We start from the raw sequence: 17,424 nt of genomic DNA, 5'->3' as shown, positions 1-17,424 counted from the left end.
ACACTGCCTTCTTCAGACCTTCAAGCGTGACTGCTTGTTCCTGTCTTAAAAACCCTTTGTATGCATGAAGGGTGGCTTTAAAGTACTATAGAAGTGTGTAAAACATTAATCGGATCACGACTGCTGACTCTATGCTTAGGCATGCTAGGTAAAGTGTGCATTGATATGACAGCATCAGCTCATCTAATTAAGGTGTCCAAATAGTCCCCGTTTGTCCCTGTCTCCGTTTAAACACTGAAGGTCCCAAGTCCCAGGAAACCTCTCAGTTTAAGTAAACTAGGACAGGTGAACGCCACACATTTAATGCTTACCACAACCTTACCAGGTGGGGCCAGTACTAGCCCATTTTACAGATGAGGCCTCTGAGGGTTAGAGAAGTTAAATGCTGAGGCCTCTGAGGGTTAGAGAAGTTAAATTCTTTACCTAAATACCCGTACTCCCACTCCCACCCCAGGGTTCGGGAGTGACAGCCTGGTCTTAAAGTTCTTACACAATTGTTCTGGAATCAGCCTCAGTATAGGTGTTTTTAAAAGGTGTTCCAGGTGTCTCCTGAAACACACAACCAATTGGGGGCCATTGCTATAAAGTTAAAAAATTGGACTCAAGTAAATCTGCCTTCATCTGCATCCTGGATAAACCTCTTATTGACCATGGAACACTGGGCAAGTTGTTTAACATGCCTGGCCTCAGTTTCCTGGTCTGTAAAAGAGGGATCAGCATAGCACCTACCTCATAGGGCAGTTCAGGGAATTAAATACTTTGACAATTGTAAAGTCCTGAGAGGGGCGCTTGGCAAAGAATAAGTGCTATGTGAGGTTAGTTATTAGCTATTACAGGATAATAATTTTCAAAATGAAAAAAATGTAATATAAAGATTCAAATCATATGGGACCTGTATTATTTATTTTCAAACAAAATGTTATTAAAGTTTAAAATATGGTCATTGACTCAAACAGCATTTTCTCCCTTGGCACTTTGGACAGGATGTTCAGGCTGCCTTGAAGAAACTGTAGTTTGCGGCTTGGGCTGCTGCTTTCATTAATTTTAATACAGACATGACTAACATCTCATTCAAAATGTGAAACCTAGCTTTTAATTTAGTACCATGGGTTCCTGCAGGACTGAGTCGACACACTGGGAAATATATCAATTAAGCTTGTTTCCCAGGAAGAAATAGGGATGTCTTGCAAACGACCCAAGATAGAAGGAACCCAGGCTTTGAAGGTGAGCCAAGGACAACGGTGCTTAATGAGAGCCTGATTTCTAACCACGTGTTCTTGCTCACAGGTGGGGACTAATCTCAGAAAGCCATTGGACAGGATGAGAGGTGGGGCCCTGGTTTGGGAAGTGTTTGGTATCATCCCCCCGCCCCCCAAGTTGTCCGGAGCATTGCATGTCCCAGCTCTTGCAAATGGAAAGTGACATTCTGCAGCCGTGGGTTGATACCATGGAGATGGAGCCGCTGCTTTTCTGTGGTCCTGCCTGTATATTACATAACAGTGCGATGGCTTGCATTCACCCCACGCTTTGGGGAGATTCCGCTTAATTTCTTCAGCAGTGAAAATGTAGATATCTGTATCGTTTTTCTGAGCAGAGTTCTCCCTCAAACATATTTAAAAGGGGACCAGCAGATAACGCAATGAATTGATTAAATTTTAAAATTATTATTTTAAGAGAGACTAGCTCGGCTATTAATGTGTTTGCTTGCTGTTGTTTGTACTTTTGGTTTTTCTTCCTTTTTTTTCTTTTTTTATTGTCTTCTCCAGGTGAGTTCCCTATAGGCCAGAGGTAAGCACAGGGTTGGAGGCTAGGGAATGGAAAAGCTTCCCAATTCAGGCATTTCTGGAAGCACTTCTGGATATTTCAGGGGGAGCTAGAAACACAAGGCAAAGAGTCTTTCGATCTGACACCTCTGTGTGAGCTTCAGAGAGACAATCTTCCGGATCTGGTGGTGACTTTTAAAAAGCGTCTCTGGAATCCATCCCCAGGCAGGCAGAATTTGGTCTGAAGATCCTCCCTTGAGAGCACCAGCAGGCCTTCCCCCGCAGAGACCTCCTTTATCCGTGAGCGTTCTCTTCCCAGCCCTCGTGTCCCACGGGTCCTCTCCACTCTCTCCCTGAAGTCAGAGGGCGCTGGGGTTTCTCTGGAGGAATCACTCGCACGTTCGTGAGTGGGGACCGTGAGAAACGGGAGTCAGGCTCACTTTACTGAAGCTCCACTTCCCAGCTCCCCACCCACCCCTTCCTCAGCTCAGCCTGGATCCCGCTGCTTGACTCTCAAAGCACCGCATTCATGCTGGAAGCCAGCGTCACCCACAGCGTCTTCTGTGAAGACAAATCCTGGGAGATGTTAGTGTTCCGGCAGAAGAAATCCATTCCTCAAAAATAAGCAAATTTTTATTTAAGGTGATGTTTCAAGGAGATGTCAGTATATTAACGTGCTTTGCGAGTGTTTAAGAGGAAGGGATGAAGTGCAAGTTTCTCCAAAGTCGTTGGCTACCTGGAGACTGTCTCCAGGAGTTGGACTAGAACTTGGTACTCACAATAATAAACAATGACAGGCCAGGCGCGGTGGCTCACGCCTGTAATCCCAGAATTTTGGGAGGCTGAGGCAGGTAGATCAGTTGGTGTCAGGAGTTGGAGACCAGCCTGGCCAACGTGGTGAAACTCTGTCTCTACTAAAAATACAAAAATTATCAGGGAGTGGTGGCACACACCTGTAACCCCAGCTACTCCGGAGGCTGAGGCACGAGAATCGTTTGAACCCGGGAGGCAGAGATTGCAGTGAGTCAAAATCGTGCCACTGCACTCTGGTCTGGGCAACAGTGAGACTCCATCTCAAATAAATAAATAAATAAATAAAATAAGTAATAAATAAATAAATAAACAATGACAACACTCAGCAAGCCCCTACCATGCTCCAGGACCTGGTCTCAGTACTGAAGATTGATTCAACAGTGAGAACGTCAAACAAGCACTAGTCTCCATGGGCTTACATTATGAAGGAAAAAATATAAACAAACAAACAAACAAACACAGCTACAATATACAGCAGGAAGTGAGAAGTGACTAGAAGAAAAATCAACCCAGATAAGAAAAGGAAACAATTAAAATAGAAATTGAATATTTTATATCTTTTCTTTTTACACATTTTAAGACATTTATTATGAAAATGTTGCAAGTTGAGATAAAAGTATAACAAATCCCCATATGCTAATTACTTTTTAAATTATCATCTTGTTTAATCTATAGATGCACCCATTCGTTTCCTGGTGTATTTTAAAACAAATTACAGACACCATTCTATTTTAAATAATAAATGTTTTAGCATATAAATCTAACAAATAATGGCGTTTTGACACAATTGCAATGGAATTATGGCCTCTAAAACATTAATGATAATTACTTAATAGTACAGGTTGATTCCTTGCCTGAAATGTTCAGGATTAGAATTGTTTCAGATTTCAGATTTGTGGGGATTTTAGAATATTTGCATATACATAATGAGATATCTTGGGGGCAGGACTTAAGTCTAAACACAAAATTTATTTGTCCTTCATATGCACCTTATATGCATAGCCTGAAGATAATTATGTATTTCCAATAATTTTGTGCATGAAACAAAGGTTTTGGACATGAGGTCACGTATGAATTTTTTCACTTGTGGTATCATGTAGGTACTCAAAATTTCACAAATTTGGAGCATTTTGGACTTGATTTTTGGATTAGGGATGCTTAACTTGTATCTAATACTCATCTAGTATTATTCCAGTAATTTGCTGATCACCTCAAAATGTCTTTTATTATAGCCAGTTTGTTAGAGTGCAAAAAAATAAGTATTCACATTGCATTTAATTGATAAATCTTTTACATCTTACCTGGAAGGCATTTCCCTCCCCGCTGCCACCGACCCATCATTTCTTCAATGAAAAGGTAGATTTGTTTTTCCTGTGTTTTTTCTCACATTGTGATCAGCTGCCTGCATGCTGGAACTTTTATGTAACATATTTATCTCTATACCACATATCTTCTGTCAATTGGTACATAGATCTACAACCTTCATTAGATTTGGCTTCGTTCTTTAGGCAAAAATAGTTCATTGACTGTGTTTGAACTTCTTGTTGCATTGTATCTGGAGGCAGATATTACAGTTGGCCAGCAGGGTCCCCTGGTGCCAACTTCGATCCTCTTTCAAAAAATGGTCTCAGCATACTTTGCTGCTCCTGGTCTAGGAGCTACTGGCCTAGGAGCAATTTTATTCAGGCTCTTGGAATTATGATTTTCAATTTCTACTATTTCTTCTGCATAATTAGCTAGAATTTTTCTATGCAGAAGAAACCCTTCTAAAGGTGGCTTTGTTTGTTTTTTAAAGATCAAGTGTGTAAACATAAAGAGGCTGTGAATGGTTAGGAACACAGGCTCTGTGGCCAGACACACCTGGGACTGAATTTTGGCTCTATCAGTTTTCTTCCCCAGTCCAGGGCGATTCTCAACTGTGTCCGAGAAAAACCTCACATACCTTCTGGAAACTGTTAGTCTCCTATAAGATCAAACGTAGATGTCTGGTGACTTTTACTTAATGGTTTATCTGTACATCTTTCCATAACCAACACCCAGATTTTTTTTTTTTTAATTTTACTTTAAGCTCTGGGATACACGTGCAGAATGTGCAGGTTTGTTACATAGGCATACATGTGCCATGGTGGTCTGCTGCACCTATGAACCTGTCATCTAGGTTTTAAGCCCCGCATGCATTAGGTATTTGTCCTAACGCTCTCCCTCCCCTTGCCCCCCCACCCCCAGAGAGACCCCAGTGTGTGATGTTCCCCTCCCTGTGTCCATGTGCTCTCACTGTTCAACCCCCACTTATGAGTGAGAAGATGCAGTGTTTGGTTTTCTGTTTCTGTGTTAGTTTGCTGAGAATGATGGCTTCCAGCTTCATCCATGTCCCTGCAAAGGACATGCACTGATTATTTCTTATGGCTGCATAGTATTGCATGGTGTATATGTGCCACATTTTCTTTATCCAGTCTATCATTGATGAGCATTTGGGTTGGTTCCAAGTCTTACTATAGTAAATAGTGCTGCTATAAACATATGTGTGCATGTGTCTTTATAGCAGAATGATTTATAATCCTTTGGGTATATAGCCAGTAATAGGATTGCTGGGTCAAATGGTATTTCTGGTTCTAGATCCTTGAGTAATCACCACACTGTCTTCCACAACGATTGCACTAATTTATACTCCCACCAACAGTGTAAAAGTGTTCCTATTTCTCCACATCCTCTCCAGCATCTGTTGTTTCCTGACTTTATAATAATCACCTTTCTCACTAGTATGAGATGGTATCTCATTATGGTTTTGATTTGCATTTTTCTAATGACCAGTGATGATGAGCTTTTTTATGTGTCTGTTGGCTGCATAAATGTCTTCTTTTGAGAAATGTCTGTTCATATCGTTGCCCACTTTTTATGGGGTTGTTTGCTTTTTTCTTGTAAATTTGTTTAAGTTCCTCATAGATTCTGGATATTAGACCTTTGTCAGATGGGTGGATTGCCAAACTTTCTAAAAGGATTACAAAAAAGAATCACACACATAGCAATATTTAAGAAATGAGCTGTTATCACTGTTTGATTCCCTGGTTCTCCGCTTTGCCCCAGGTGCCCTCAGCGTATTTTTAGGTGAGTTTTCTCCTCCTCCTCCCTGACACAGGCTTATCTCTCTTAAGTGTTGGTATCTCTGTTCTTCCTTCCATCTTCCTTCCCACCCAGCCTCAGTCTCAAGGATCAGTGGAGCATCTCCTTAGAAAGACACCTCTCCTTTACCTCATTCATCTCCCCAGTGCTACTAACTCCTCATAGCATGGTGCCTCTAGGTCCTACCTCCTCAACTGGAATACAGGCTGTGACTCCTTTATTTTGGCATCCTCCAAGGGCATCTAACATAGGTTGGGGTACAAAGAAAGGGTTAAAAATTCTGGCTAATTATATAAATGATTGATTATCCACTTGACAAATTTACATTAATTGATTTCCTTCCTGAGAATGTTGCAGATGTTGGAAAATCCCCCTACTTTTACTTTGTAGGCCATAAGTTGAAAATTACAGGGAAAAGCAAGTCATTCAGGAGTATGTGAACCCCAAAAGTTTGAGACAGGTCTCAGTTAATTTAGAAAGTTTATTTTGCCAAGTTTGAGGACAAACACCCATGACACAGGCTCAGGAGGTCCTGACAACATGTGCCCGAGGTGGTGAGAGCACAGTTTGGCTTTATACATTTTAGGGAGACATGAGACATCAATCAACATATGTAAGATGAACATTGATTTGGTATGGAAAGGCAGGACAACTCAAAGCGGGGAAGGAGCTTCCAGGTCATAGGTAGATAAGAGACAAATTGTTACATTCTTTTGAGTTTCTGATTAGCCTCTCCAAAGGAGGCAATCAGGTATGCAGTTATCTCAGTGAGCAGATGGGTGACTTTGAATTGAATGGGAGGCAGGTTTGCTCTAAGCAGTTCCCAGCTTGACTTCCTTTAGCTTAGTAATTTTGGGAACACAAAATATTTTCCTTTCACAAGTAGTTATTATTGTTGCTGCTACTGCTAGTGTGTTTTGTTTGATATAAGGTAGTGTGTTAGTCTGTTTTCATGCTGCTGATAAAGACATAACCAAGACTGGACAATTTACAAAAGAAAGAGGTTTATTTGACTTACAGTTCCACGTGGCTAGGGAGGACTTGCAATCATGGTGGAAGGTGAAAGGCACATCTCATATGGCAGCAGACAAGAGAAGAGAGAACTTGTGCAGGGAAACTCTCCCTTATAAACCCATCAGATCTTGTGAGACTTATTCACTGTCAACCAGAACAGCAGATGAAAGACCTGCCCCCATGATTCAATTACCTCCCACCAGGTTCCTCCCATGACACATGGGAATTCCAGATGAGATTGAGGTGGGGACACAGTCAAACGATATCAGATAGTTTATATATAATTTGTACATCTATGTATGATGCCTAAAGCCTTTTGGAACTCATCTATAGAGGAGATTCCATGACCAGAAAAAAAAAAAAAACGCTCTGCAGTTTGCATGTAATCAGAATTTCCCTGTAAAACCATTGTCTGAAGCCCCAGCACTAATTTGGCTGTGTCTGTGGTTGGGACACATCTCCTAAGGCTGAAGCAATTTTATTTTTCATGTTTAAAAAACCATTTGGTGGCAGTTTTGTTTACACATGGGAGCCTCTGGATGTCTGATTTTTTTTTTCACAGGCTGGGTTTGGCACCAGAGGTCTGATTTGTCTCTCAGATGCTGCCATTTTTCCTCATTTTCTTGGGAACAAGCACAGTACGTTGGCACTTTTTAGCAATGAGCATTATTACCTAATATATCAACATCGAAAGCAGGACTGAAATGGATTTGGTAGAACAGGGATCGTTAGGGAAACAGAGAGATAAACATTGATATTTCCCAGTTAAGGTTGTCAGTCTTGTCTGAAGTACCTTGTAGAGTTTCAAGGCTATGCCCAGCTCCTTGTTTTTACAAATTGCTTTTTCCAAAGATGAACAAATAACTTTGAGTTAGGCAACTCATAAAGCTGATGACATTGAATTTTAGAGAGCTGGTTATACACAGTGTGGCCTGGTTCTTTCCTTCTTTCTTTCGTTTCCTCTCTATTTTCTTTTTTCTTTAGTTTTAATCCTTGCCCCTGCTTCAGTTCTCTCTTAATACACCAACCAGATTAATGTTGTTAAAATGCAGATCAGCCATATTACTCATCTACTCAATATCCCACAGTGACTATAATTTTACTGGGAACAAAAGACAAAGTTTTTATAATGACCTGCAAGTCTGGAAGACCTGTCTTGGAACACCTGTGCATTACCTCTCTGAGCTCAACTCTTACCAGCCCTCCCGTGGTCTCTGAGCTCTAGCCATGCTGGCCCTGCTGGTCCCCAAACTCTGAAGCTGCACCCCTGCCCCAGGGTTGCACATACCACTCCCTCTGCCTGGATCCCCAGAAAGCCTCATGGCCCCTCACAACCTTCAGATCTTTGTTCAAATGCCACTTTTTAATGAAGTCTTCCCCGACTAAGCCTTGGTAGAATAGCAACTCTTCTCTCTTTCTCTTTATCATACTTCATCTTTCTTTTTCTTTAAAATAAGAATTGCCTCTGGGCATGTAATATATTTACTTGCTTATTGGGATTTTATAGTCACTACAAGACACATTCCCTGAAGGCAAAGGAATTCTTTACTGTGCCACTCCCAGTGCCTACAACAGTTGCTGGGCACAAGAGAAAAACTCAAATTGTAGAATAAATAAAATAATGAAAAAGAGTTTCTCAATGAAAGGGACCTTATCTTCCACCTCTGAGATTCTGGAAGGTATTGTTTAGGGAGTTTAAGTAAGTAACTCTCAGGGTAGTTTACTGATGCGTTGGCTTGTTGGGACCAGACAGAGCTGCACAGAAAAGAGTGTTTTTATAATAATTGTTACATGTATCAGCTAGTCTTCTTTGGTTGAATCTAACAGAAGCAAACTGTGGCTCACTTCAACAACTACAAAAAAATATTAAAGTGATATAAATGCTTAGAGATTGATGGGAAACCCCAGACATACTCAAAAAGCACAGGATACAAGGTAATTTGGGAAAAACTGTTTGCAGGAATTAATTAATTAAACTGTCAAAGTGATACAGCTGGAAAAATCAACTATCATCATTTTTAATTTTTGTATCCTTCTGCTTATGAATAAAATTCCAGGAGAAGTTTACCTGCTTAGCCAGAGTCACATCTGCACCACTTGTGTGGGCAGTGGGTTATCTATGTTGATGGTCCCACTAAGACTTGACACAATGGGGGAAGATAATACCCTGGAGAAAAACAAAGGTCCTGGTTGGGCACAGTGGCTCCTGCCTGGAATCCCACCACTTTGGGATGCCAAGGCAGGAGGATCACTTGAGGCTAGGAGTTCAAGACCAGCCTGGTCAACATGGTGAAATCTCGTCTCTACTAAAAATACAAAAATTAGCCCAGTGTCATGGCACATGCATGAGTCCCAGCTACTCGGGAGGCTGAGGCAGGAGAATCACTTGAACCGGGAGGAGGAGGTTGCAGTGAGCCGAGATTGTACCACTGCACTGCAACCTGGGTGACAGTGAGACTCCGTCTCAAAAACAAAGGTTTTGCTCTCCCCCCAAAATAATAAATAACCATGATATTAACATTTTTTGAGAACCAAATCCATTATAATGTCCTGTTCCTGTGCTGAGAGTAGGCATATTTTGGTTCCTATATTTAATCATACTCAGAACAAACACTATCTGCTTGCTCCAGAGAATACTGGACCCTGAAATTAAAGCTGTAAACAACTAAAATTGCTTACTTATCATGATTTATGTTTTTCTTATCAAGATTCTATTTGAGACCTTTTCCTCCCTGTGTCTACCAATCCACAACTAATCCCAATTAGCTTCCTGCCTTACAAGACCTATCTTAAAAATGACCCAGCCCAGACCATAAAACCCTATAAAAATACTCCCCTGACTTTTTCTGCCTGCACCAATAAAACAGTATCAAAGTGATGATCACTCATGTTGGAAGATATAATATTGGATAGGACATAGTGGGTATGTAACACGTATAATGGTGATCAACTTGTTTAGTGAATTCACAGGTTTTTCTAGTGGTCACTTTATGAAGTTTGCTTCCTACACAAAAGCTCAAAGGTGCTGAACAAGAAAGCAAAGGTCAATATGTCTAACTTAAAGGCATCTCTTCACCTGTTTTATCAAAGTGCCAAGGAATGATTCTGCAGTGTGTTCAACGCTTATCTTAGACCAGTCTCTGAATGACAGCTATGAACACCATAGCAACCCTTCCTTGCCAGTTTTAAAATACAGGGTGTGGGCTCCTTTTCTCTGAGTAGGTTCTGGAAAGATGAATTCAGGGATTCACCGTGCAAAAATGTAGACTGGAGGCAGGAGGTACTTTTTTGCATCAGCTGGACAAATCCAGAATTTGTCCTTTTCTTCTCTAGAGCAGGCTTCCTGTCTCGGGAGTTTAAACTCACAAGTTAAGTCTGCACATAATTTATGTGGGGTAAGATAAGTGCATCTGTGAGGTTATTCAGATCAATGAATGTTTTGCAGTATTTGGGTGACCAGCTATGCTGATTTCCCTGTGAGTGGTATTGAAAATCCTGCATCCTGGGGAAACTTTTGTTTTCAGATACATTTGTATTGTTGGTCACTCTAAGTGAACCATTAGTGGGCAAGGGGGTGAATTCCTTGTGTTTTGGCACCCAGTTCCCATGAAGCTAACTGCATGAATTACAGGCATTCACAGAATTTCCAAATGAATCTCATTAGATAAGAGTATTATGAATATGTAATGCGTATAATGGTGATCAACTTTCTTAAAGAATTAGCAGGTTTTTCTAATAGTCACCTCCTACACAAAAGCTCAAAGGTGCTGAACAAGAAAGCAAAGGTCAATATGTCTAATGTAAAGGCATCACTTCACCTGTTTTATGAAAGTGCCAACATCATGAAATGGATGAAAAGGTGCTCAACATTGCGGATCATCAAAGAAATGCAAATGAAAACATCAGTAAGCTATGGCCTCACATTTGTTTAGATGGCTATTAACAAAAAGACAAGTGTTGGTGAGGATGCGGAGAAATGGGAACTCTTACACTCTGTCAGTGGGACTGTAGACTGGTACAGCTATTATAAAAGAGTATGAAGGTGCCTCAAAATTCTAAGAATACAACTACCATATAATCCAGCAACCCCTCTTCTGGGTATATATCCAAAGGATATAAAAACTGTATGTCAAAGAAATATCTATACTCCTATGTTCATCACAGCACTATTCACAGTAACCAACATATGGAAATAATCTAAGTGTCCATTAGCAGACGAATAAAGGAAATGTGATGTGTATGTATACACACACATATAGATGTATATATACATATATATATAATATGGTTCAGCTGTGTTCCCACCCCAATTTCATCTCGAATTGTAGTTCCCATAATTCCCACTGTGTTGTGGGAGGGACCCAGTGGATGGGAAATGAATTATGAATAAAATTCCAGGAGAAGTTTACCTGCTTAGCCAGAGTGACATCCATGCCACTTGTGTGGACAGCGAGTTATCTATGTTGATGGCCACACCAAGACTTGACACAAGTCTTTCCTGTACTGTTCTGGTGATAGTAAGTCTCGCGAGATCTGATGGTTTTATAAAGGGGAGTTCCCCTGCACATGTTTTCTTGTCTGCCACCATGTAAGACGTGCCTTTGCTCCTCATTTGCCTTCTGCCATGATTGTGAGGCTTCCCCAGCCATGTGGAACTGTGAGTCCATTAAACCTCTGTCCTTCATAAATTACCTAGTCTCAGGCATGCCTTCATTAGCAGCATGAGAATGGACTAATACTGTATATGGACACACACACATACACAGTGAAATATTATTCAGCCTAAAAATAAGAAGATCATTTGTGGCAACATTGATGACCCTGGAGGACATTATGCCAAGTGAAATTAGCCAGATACAGAAAGAACAATCTGCGTCAACTCACTTCTATGCAGAATGTTAAAATGTCAAGTACATAGAAGCTGAGAGTAGAACAGTGGTTACCAGGGGCTGGGAGAAGGACAAAATGAGAAGATATTTGTCAAAGGGTACATTTCAGTTATGCAGTATGAGTAAGTCTACAAATCTATTGTACAGCACGGTGACTGTAGTGAATAATACTGTATTGTATCCTGGAAACTCGTTAAAAGAGTAAATTTCAGGCCAGGCATGGTGGCCCACACCTGTAATCCCAGCACTTTGGGAGGCCAAGGTGGTTGGATCCTGAGGTCAGGAGTTCAAGACCAGCCTGGCCAACATCGTGAAATCCCGTCTCTACTAAAAATACAAAAATTAGCCGGGTGTAATCCCAGCTACTTGGGAGGCTGAGGCAAGAGAATTGCTTGAGCCTGGGAGGCGGAGGTTGCAGTGAGCTGAGATCATGCCATAGAACCCCAGCACAGGCAACAGCGCAAGACTCCGTTTAAAAAAAAAAAAAAAAAAAAAAAGTAGATTTCAAGGGCTCTTACCAAAAATAAATAAATAAATTAGGAGATAGATATGTTAATTTGCTTAACAGTAGTAATTATTTTACTATGTATATGTATATCAAAATACCACATTGTACATCGTTGAAAAATCTGATTCGCTATTTTTTCCTGAGGATCATGACGTTGTCCTTCGCTTCTGCACATCACCCCTGTACAAGGTCAGAAGACTGAGACAGGCCACAGTTGCTCTGCCTTAGGTCTCAAATAATAAACCTTGCCCTATCCGGCATCTCTTCTGCCTTATTTTATCTGTAGTTGTTCTTCACCGAGAGCCATAACTTCCACTCCTCTGCCAGAGAAGTGTCTTAGAACCATTCTTTATCATCAGTAGCACAAACCCCCGGATCCCAACTGAGAAGGGCAAGAAAACTTGCACAACTAAAGCCACTTATCATAACACAGATGGGACGTGGGCTTGTGCCGATGACAAACGGCCCCTGCACAGCACACCGTGAGTGTGTGTGTTTGCTTCCTTCAGAAAGAGTTGCCTCCTTGTTCTCCCACTTGATCGTGGGAGAAGTCCTTTCTATCCTGTTGGGGCACAAAGCTGCCCTAATATAGATGCTAATGCATATTTTTAAAAATCTTGCATTGCAAATATGCCAAAAGTGAGTCTGAGATGCTTATACCCTGCTGCACATTTGAATCATCTGAGAAGTTTGTGTTAGTTTGTTTTGCTTTTAAAATATACGTACAGCTGGGTCTCATCCCAGAAAACTTGAGTCACTGTTGCTGGGGGTAGGTCCTGAGCATTAGCACTTTTTTTCAGCTCTTGGGGTGACTCCATTGAGCAGCCAGGGTGGTAAAGGATGAAATAGACCAAATAAAAAACAAACAAACTGAGGTTTAGGTAGACGGAGTTTATAGGTATGGTGCATAGGTCAGAGCCTCAATTTTCTAGCTAAATGTCAATGTTTCCCACTTATTTTATTGCCACAAATAATTGTGCATTACAAGGTGGCACTCCAGTGCAGCTCTGGTCTTTGGACTCGGTGGTCTCTCTGGCCCGCCCTATTTCCCAGAGTTATAGAGATGGCCAAGTTGAGGGTTCCTGGCTCAGAAGGCCCAGTGCCACATCCTGCATGGAGCTTCTCCAGATGCCACAGAGGGGAGGGAGGCTGGGCCTGTGCTGGGCCTGTGCTGGGCCTGGGCCTCCTGGGGCATCTCCATGTGCTGCGAAAGGGAGGGTGGTCCCAGAAAGGCAAGCACAGAAGCCAGTGTCTCAGTTTTATACAACAGTGGCCACCACGAAAGGTCTCTGATCCTTGGGCAGTAGCACTTCAGAGAAAGCTCCTCCTGTTGTGGAGTCTGTGGTTTGTTTGTCCTTCCTGCCCCTGGCTTGGAAGCCAACTCTGCTACCTGAATTATCAACCCCAATATAGCCACATGGTTTCCAGGAGGCTTTGTGTGTGGTCAGATAGAGATGCCAGCTGCTCCGTAACTCGTGACCATCACTTGCTTGACTTAGAGAGTGAGAAGGAGAGAGAAAGACAGGGAGAATTAGGCACATAAACTTATATTTATGAATTTACAAGAAAAATGTACAAAAACTTTTAGGCTACCACCCAGCTCAATTATGCCAGAAATTGACCCACTTTAATTTCTATAAGTATCTCTGTTCAGATGGAGCTAGCTATCCCCTTAGAGGACTCTATTTTCTATATCTATTTAGGGTCCCCCAAAGGGATATAACAATCTCAGTTACTTTTGGGGTGATTCCCTTTCTCTAAATTCCATGTAGGAGGAGCTTATTTGCACCCAGGGTATTGAGAGTTGGGGACTCTTGGGGCTGGTGACAGCAGGGCTCTTGTTTCGTCCACTGCTGGTCCCTAATTGTCCCAGGACACATGACTCCTTCAGCTCCGGCTCTTTCTTGCTAACCTTGCCCCATCCCATGCAGGAGATCCTTCCTCACTGGAAGTCAGCTGTGATGGGGGGAAGAGGGCTTGGTGCATCCATTTCTACACTAGGGATTTTTCATCTCCCTGAGCTCCATCTTGGAAAGTGGAGCTGAGCCTTCACACTCAAATGCTCTAAACATTATCTAGGCTTTTTCTTTCTCACCAACAGGCCAAGTCCCCATTTCTCTGGAATCCACCGTTGACTTTAGACTTGCTTTCCCCAGCTGCTTCCTCTCCCTCCTGAGAGTGAGAATGTATCCTGTGCTCCTGCAAAATTGTGCATCGTCCAGAAATGTAGGCATGTAAGCATGTGAGCACACACACAGAGATTTTCTCTCTAATTCTCCTGGATTTTCTAAAAACACTGCATTGTTGTTGCTCACAGTCTCCCTCCCCAACCCCAACTACCTTAGGACTAAAACTTTGGACATTAAAAATAAGGCACTTCTGATTCTCACTTTCTGATGAGTTGTCCCTTACCTGAGGTTTTGGCACAAGACTGAGACGTGGAGGAGGAAAAGAGTCACAGCATGAAAGAAAGGTTGAGGAAAAACACATGATTACACAGTAAAACACATCACCACACACAAACAGGGAAACAGCATATTGGAACGTGTCCCCCAACCCCAGCATGAGCACCCACAGTGCCAGCAGTCAGACCCCAGATTTCTTTGTGCAGCGACATGGCTCTCTCCTAAATAGAATTTTTCTGCAATAAACACTATGTAATAATTAGAAGGATGTTCTTCTTTCTTGGGCACTTTAAAATATATTAAGCATCACCAGCTTCTAGATTTGATATTTCTATTGGTTTGTTTGTTTGTTTTTTGAAACGGAGTCCCGCTCTGTTGCCCAGGCTGGAGTACAGTGGTGCGATCTCAGCTCACTGCAAGCTCCGCCTCCCAGGTTCACGCCATTCTCCTGCCTCAGCCTCCTGCCTCACGTCATTCTCCTGCCTGCCTGTAGCTGGGACTACAGGCGCCCGCCACCACGCCCATCTAATTTTTTGTAGTTTTAGTAGGAACGGGGTTTCACTGTGTTAGCCAGGATGGTCTCGATCTCCTGAGCTCGTGATCCGCCCGTCTCGGCCTCCTAAAGTGCTGGGATTACAGGCGTGAGCCACCATGCCTGGCCCTAAATTTGGTATTTCATAGGATTTTTTGTGATTGTCATTGGAATCTCCATGCATTCACTCATCTCTTCCGTAAGCATTTGTGTAACACCTGCTGTGTGCCAGACACTCTATGACAATTTGGGATACTTTGGCGGATCCATGAACATAAACATGCACACACACACACACACACACACGCACACACACACACACACACACACACACATATCCTCAAGCTTATGTAGCCTGCATTCTCCCAGATCAAAATATTTGCCCACAGCCCTCTAGGCACGGTAAGTATGAGTGTGGTTTTGGGGGCTATAAGCAGAAGCAGTTCCTGAAGATGCCCTGTTAAAATACACTAAGGATTAAGGACTTGGGACTAATTATGTAGCAGAACTGAGCTTGGCCCACGCCATGTTGAAATAGCTGCAATCTTCAGCTCTTGAGCATAGATGTTGAGAAGTCCTCCTTATCTTTGGAACCTGATTACACCTACAGGAGGGTGTGTTTTGTGAATTTTAAATGCAGATCATAAGGCATCTTTAATTCAACACTTACATAAGATAATGCTTATGTAAGCACACCGAGTTATCTTTTATCTGTAATTCCTATCCTCACTCTCCTCTCCTATCCTCAGGGAGGGAGGGAGGGAGGGAGGGAGGGAAGGAAGGAAGGAAGGAAGGAAGGAAGGAAGGAAGGAAGGAAGGAAGGAAGGAAGGAAGGAAGGAGAAAGGAAGGAAGGAAGGAGGAAGGAAGGAAGGAAGGAGAGAAGGAATCTATAGAAGTGGAAGGCAGATTAGTGCTCTCCAGGGTTTAGAAACAGCTGCTGTGGAAGTGGGGGTGAATGCCATAATGTATTAGGCCAGGTGCGGTGGCTCACACCTGTAATCCCAGCACTTTGGGAGGCCAAGGCAGGTGGATCACTTGAGGTCAGGAGTTTGAGACCAGTGTAGCCAATATGGCAAAACCCCTTCTCTACTAAAAATACAAAAATTAAACAGGCATGATGGTGCACTCTCAACTACATGAGACTAGAGGCTGAGGCAGGAGAATTGTTTGAACGCAGGAGGCAGAGTTTGCAGCGAGATTGCACAATTGCACTTCAGCCTGGGCAACAGGGCAAGAGTCCATCTCAAAAAAAAAAAAAAAATCCAGTAAGATTTGCTCATATTGAATACAAACTGAGCCTCAGAGAAGTTAATTGACTTGTTTAATGTCACCAAGCTGGAAACATGCCAGCATCAACAGTATTCTAAAACTGTCTTAACTCCTCCACCCTGTGCATCTTCTAACGCTGCTGAGCTGGGCTGTGTCTGCAGGAGTTCAGCCATGGTGGTTACCTAAGACAGCAAAGGCTCTGTTCTCAGACAGGCGAAATGTTAAATAACACCAATCCAGAGGCACGTCTGTCTGCAGTCCATTATTCAGGGGCATTCCCCTTGCTTCCTGATAAACAATAAAATATTTCCTGCTGACATAACATTGATCCTGAGCCCAGGATGGTTAATGGATTAAGTTTGTTTGGGTGTCAATCATTGTCAGCAGGTGTTTGAATAAAAGCTAAATTAATTGGCTACGTTCACTCTATATTTTCTACATACCCTTTTTCTAGAATAAGGAAACAATTTACTTGTGATATTTAATAAAGGCAAACAGCACTTCATTAATATGTTATCATAAGCACTGCCATCTGTCCCATTAGCTGACATAACCAGCCAGGAAGCTGGAGGGATACCGTTAGGGTACATATATTGGTTTTATATATATATGTGTGTGTGTATGTGTGTGTGTGTATATATATATAGAGAGAGAGAGGCTCTATTGGCTACATATAGGACATAAGTGGCCAATTAATTCAGTTTTTATTCAAAAACCCCCTGACAATGATTGACATCCGAACATGCTGAATCCATTAACCGTCCTGGGCTCAGGATCAATGTTTTGTTCGAATCTCAGCTCTTAGGCTTACTCTCTGAACCTAGGACAACTTTCAACCTTCAAATTCTTGGATTCTCCATGTCCACGACTGGAAATGGGAATAGCTGCAACCCATCATGCTGCTTTGATGATTTAAAGAGATAATAGAAAGTTTCCATCCAACACAATCCTTTACATAATTTAAGTGCTCAGTCCCTGCTAAAAGCACACGTCAGCTTAAAATTGTTGATGGCCTACAGGCATCAGGGAAACAGGCTTGAAAAACACAGCCACACAAAGACACATCCTCAAAATAGATCCCATCACTAGATCTATTCATCAAGCCTGTTT

General features: G+C 42.1%; 1 protein-coding gene across 9 annotated transcripts in view; it reads right to left on the bottom strand.

Annotated features, from left to right (window-relative positions):
• The window catches only part of LOC114670999 (uncharacterized), a 142,213-nt gene that overhangs the window by 8,703 nt on the left and 116,086 nt on the right, over window positions 1-17,424 (bottom strand). The window contains exons 2-3 of one of the 9 annotated variants that reach the window (XM_077953227.1): window positions 14,203-14,306; window positions 12,135-13,601 (exon numbers count right to left, since the gene is read on the bottom strand). The exons of the other annotated variants lie outside the window; for them this stretch is intronic. Of the exons in view, the coding sequence (XP_077809353.1) occupies window positions 13,367-13,601; window positions 14,203-14,306 (339 nt within the window). The 3' untranslated portion in view covers window positions 12,135-13,366. Of the gene's footprint in view, window positions 1-12,134; window positions 13,602-14,202; window positions 14,307-17,424 lie in introns of those variants that run through there. 9 annotated transcript variants of the gene reach the window in all.

This window comes from Macaca mulatta, chromosome 11 (assembly GCF_049350105.2).
Source record: "Macaca mulatta isolate MMU2019108-1 chromosome 11, T2T-MMU8v2.0, whole genome shotgun sequence".
NCBI lineage: Eukaryota > Metazoa > Chordata > Mammalia > Primates > Cercopithecidae > Macaca > Macaca mulatta.
Note: the sequence above shows the minus strand (reverse complement) of the source record. Positions and strands in the feature narration are given on the sequence as shown.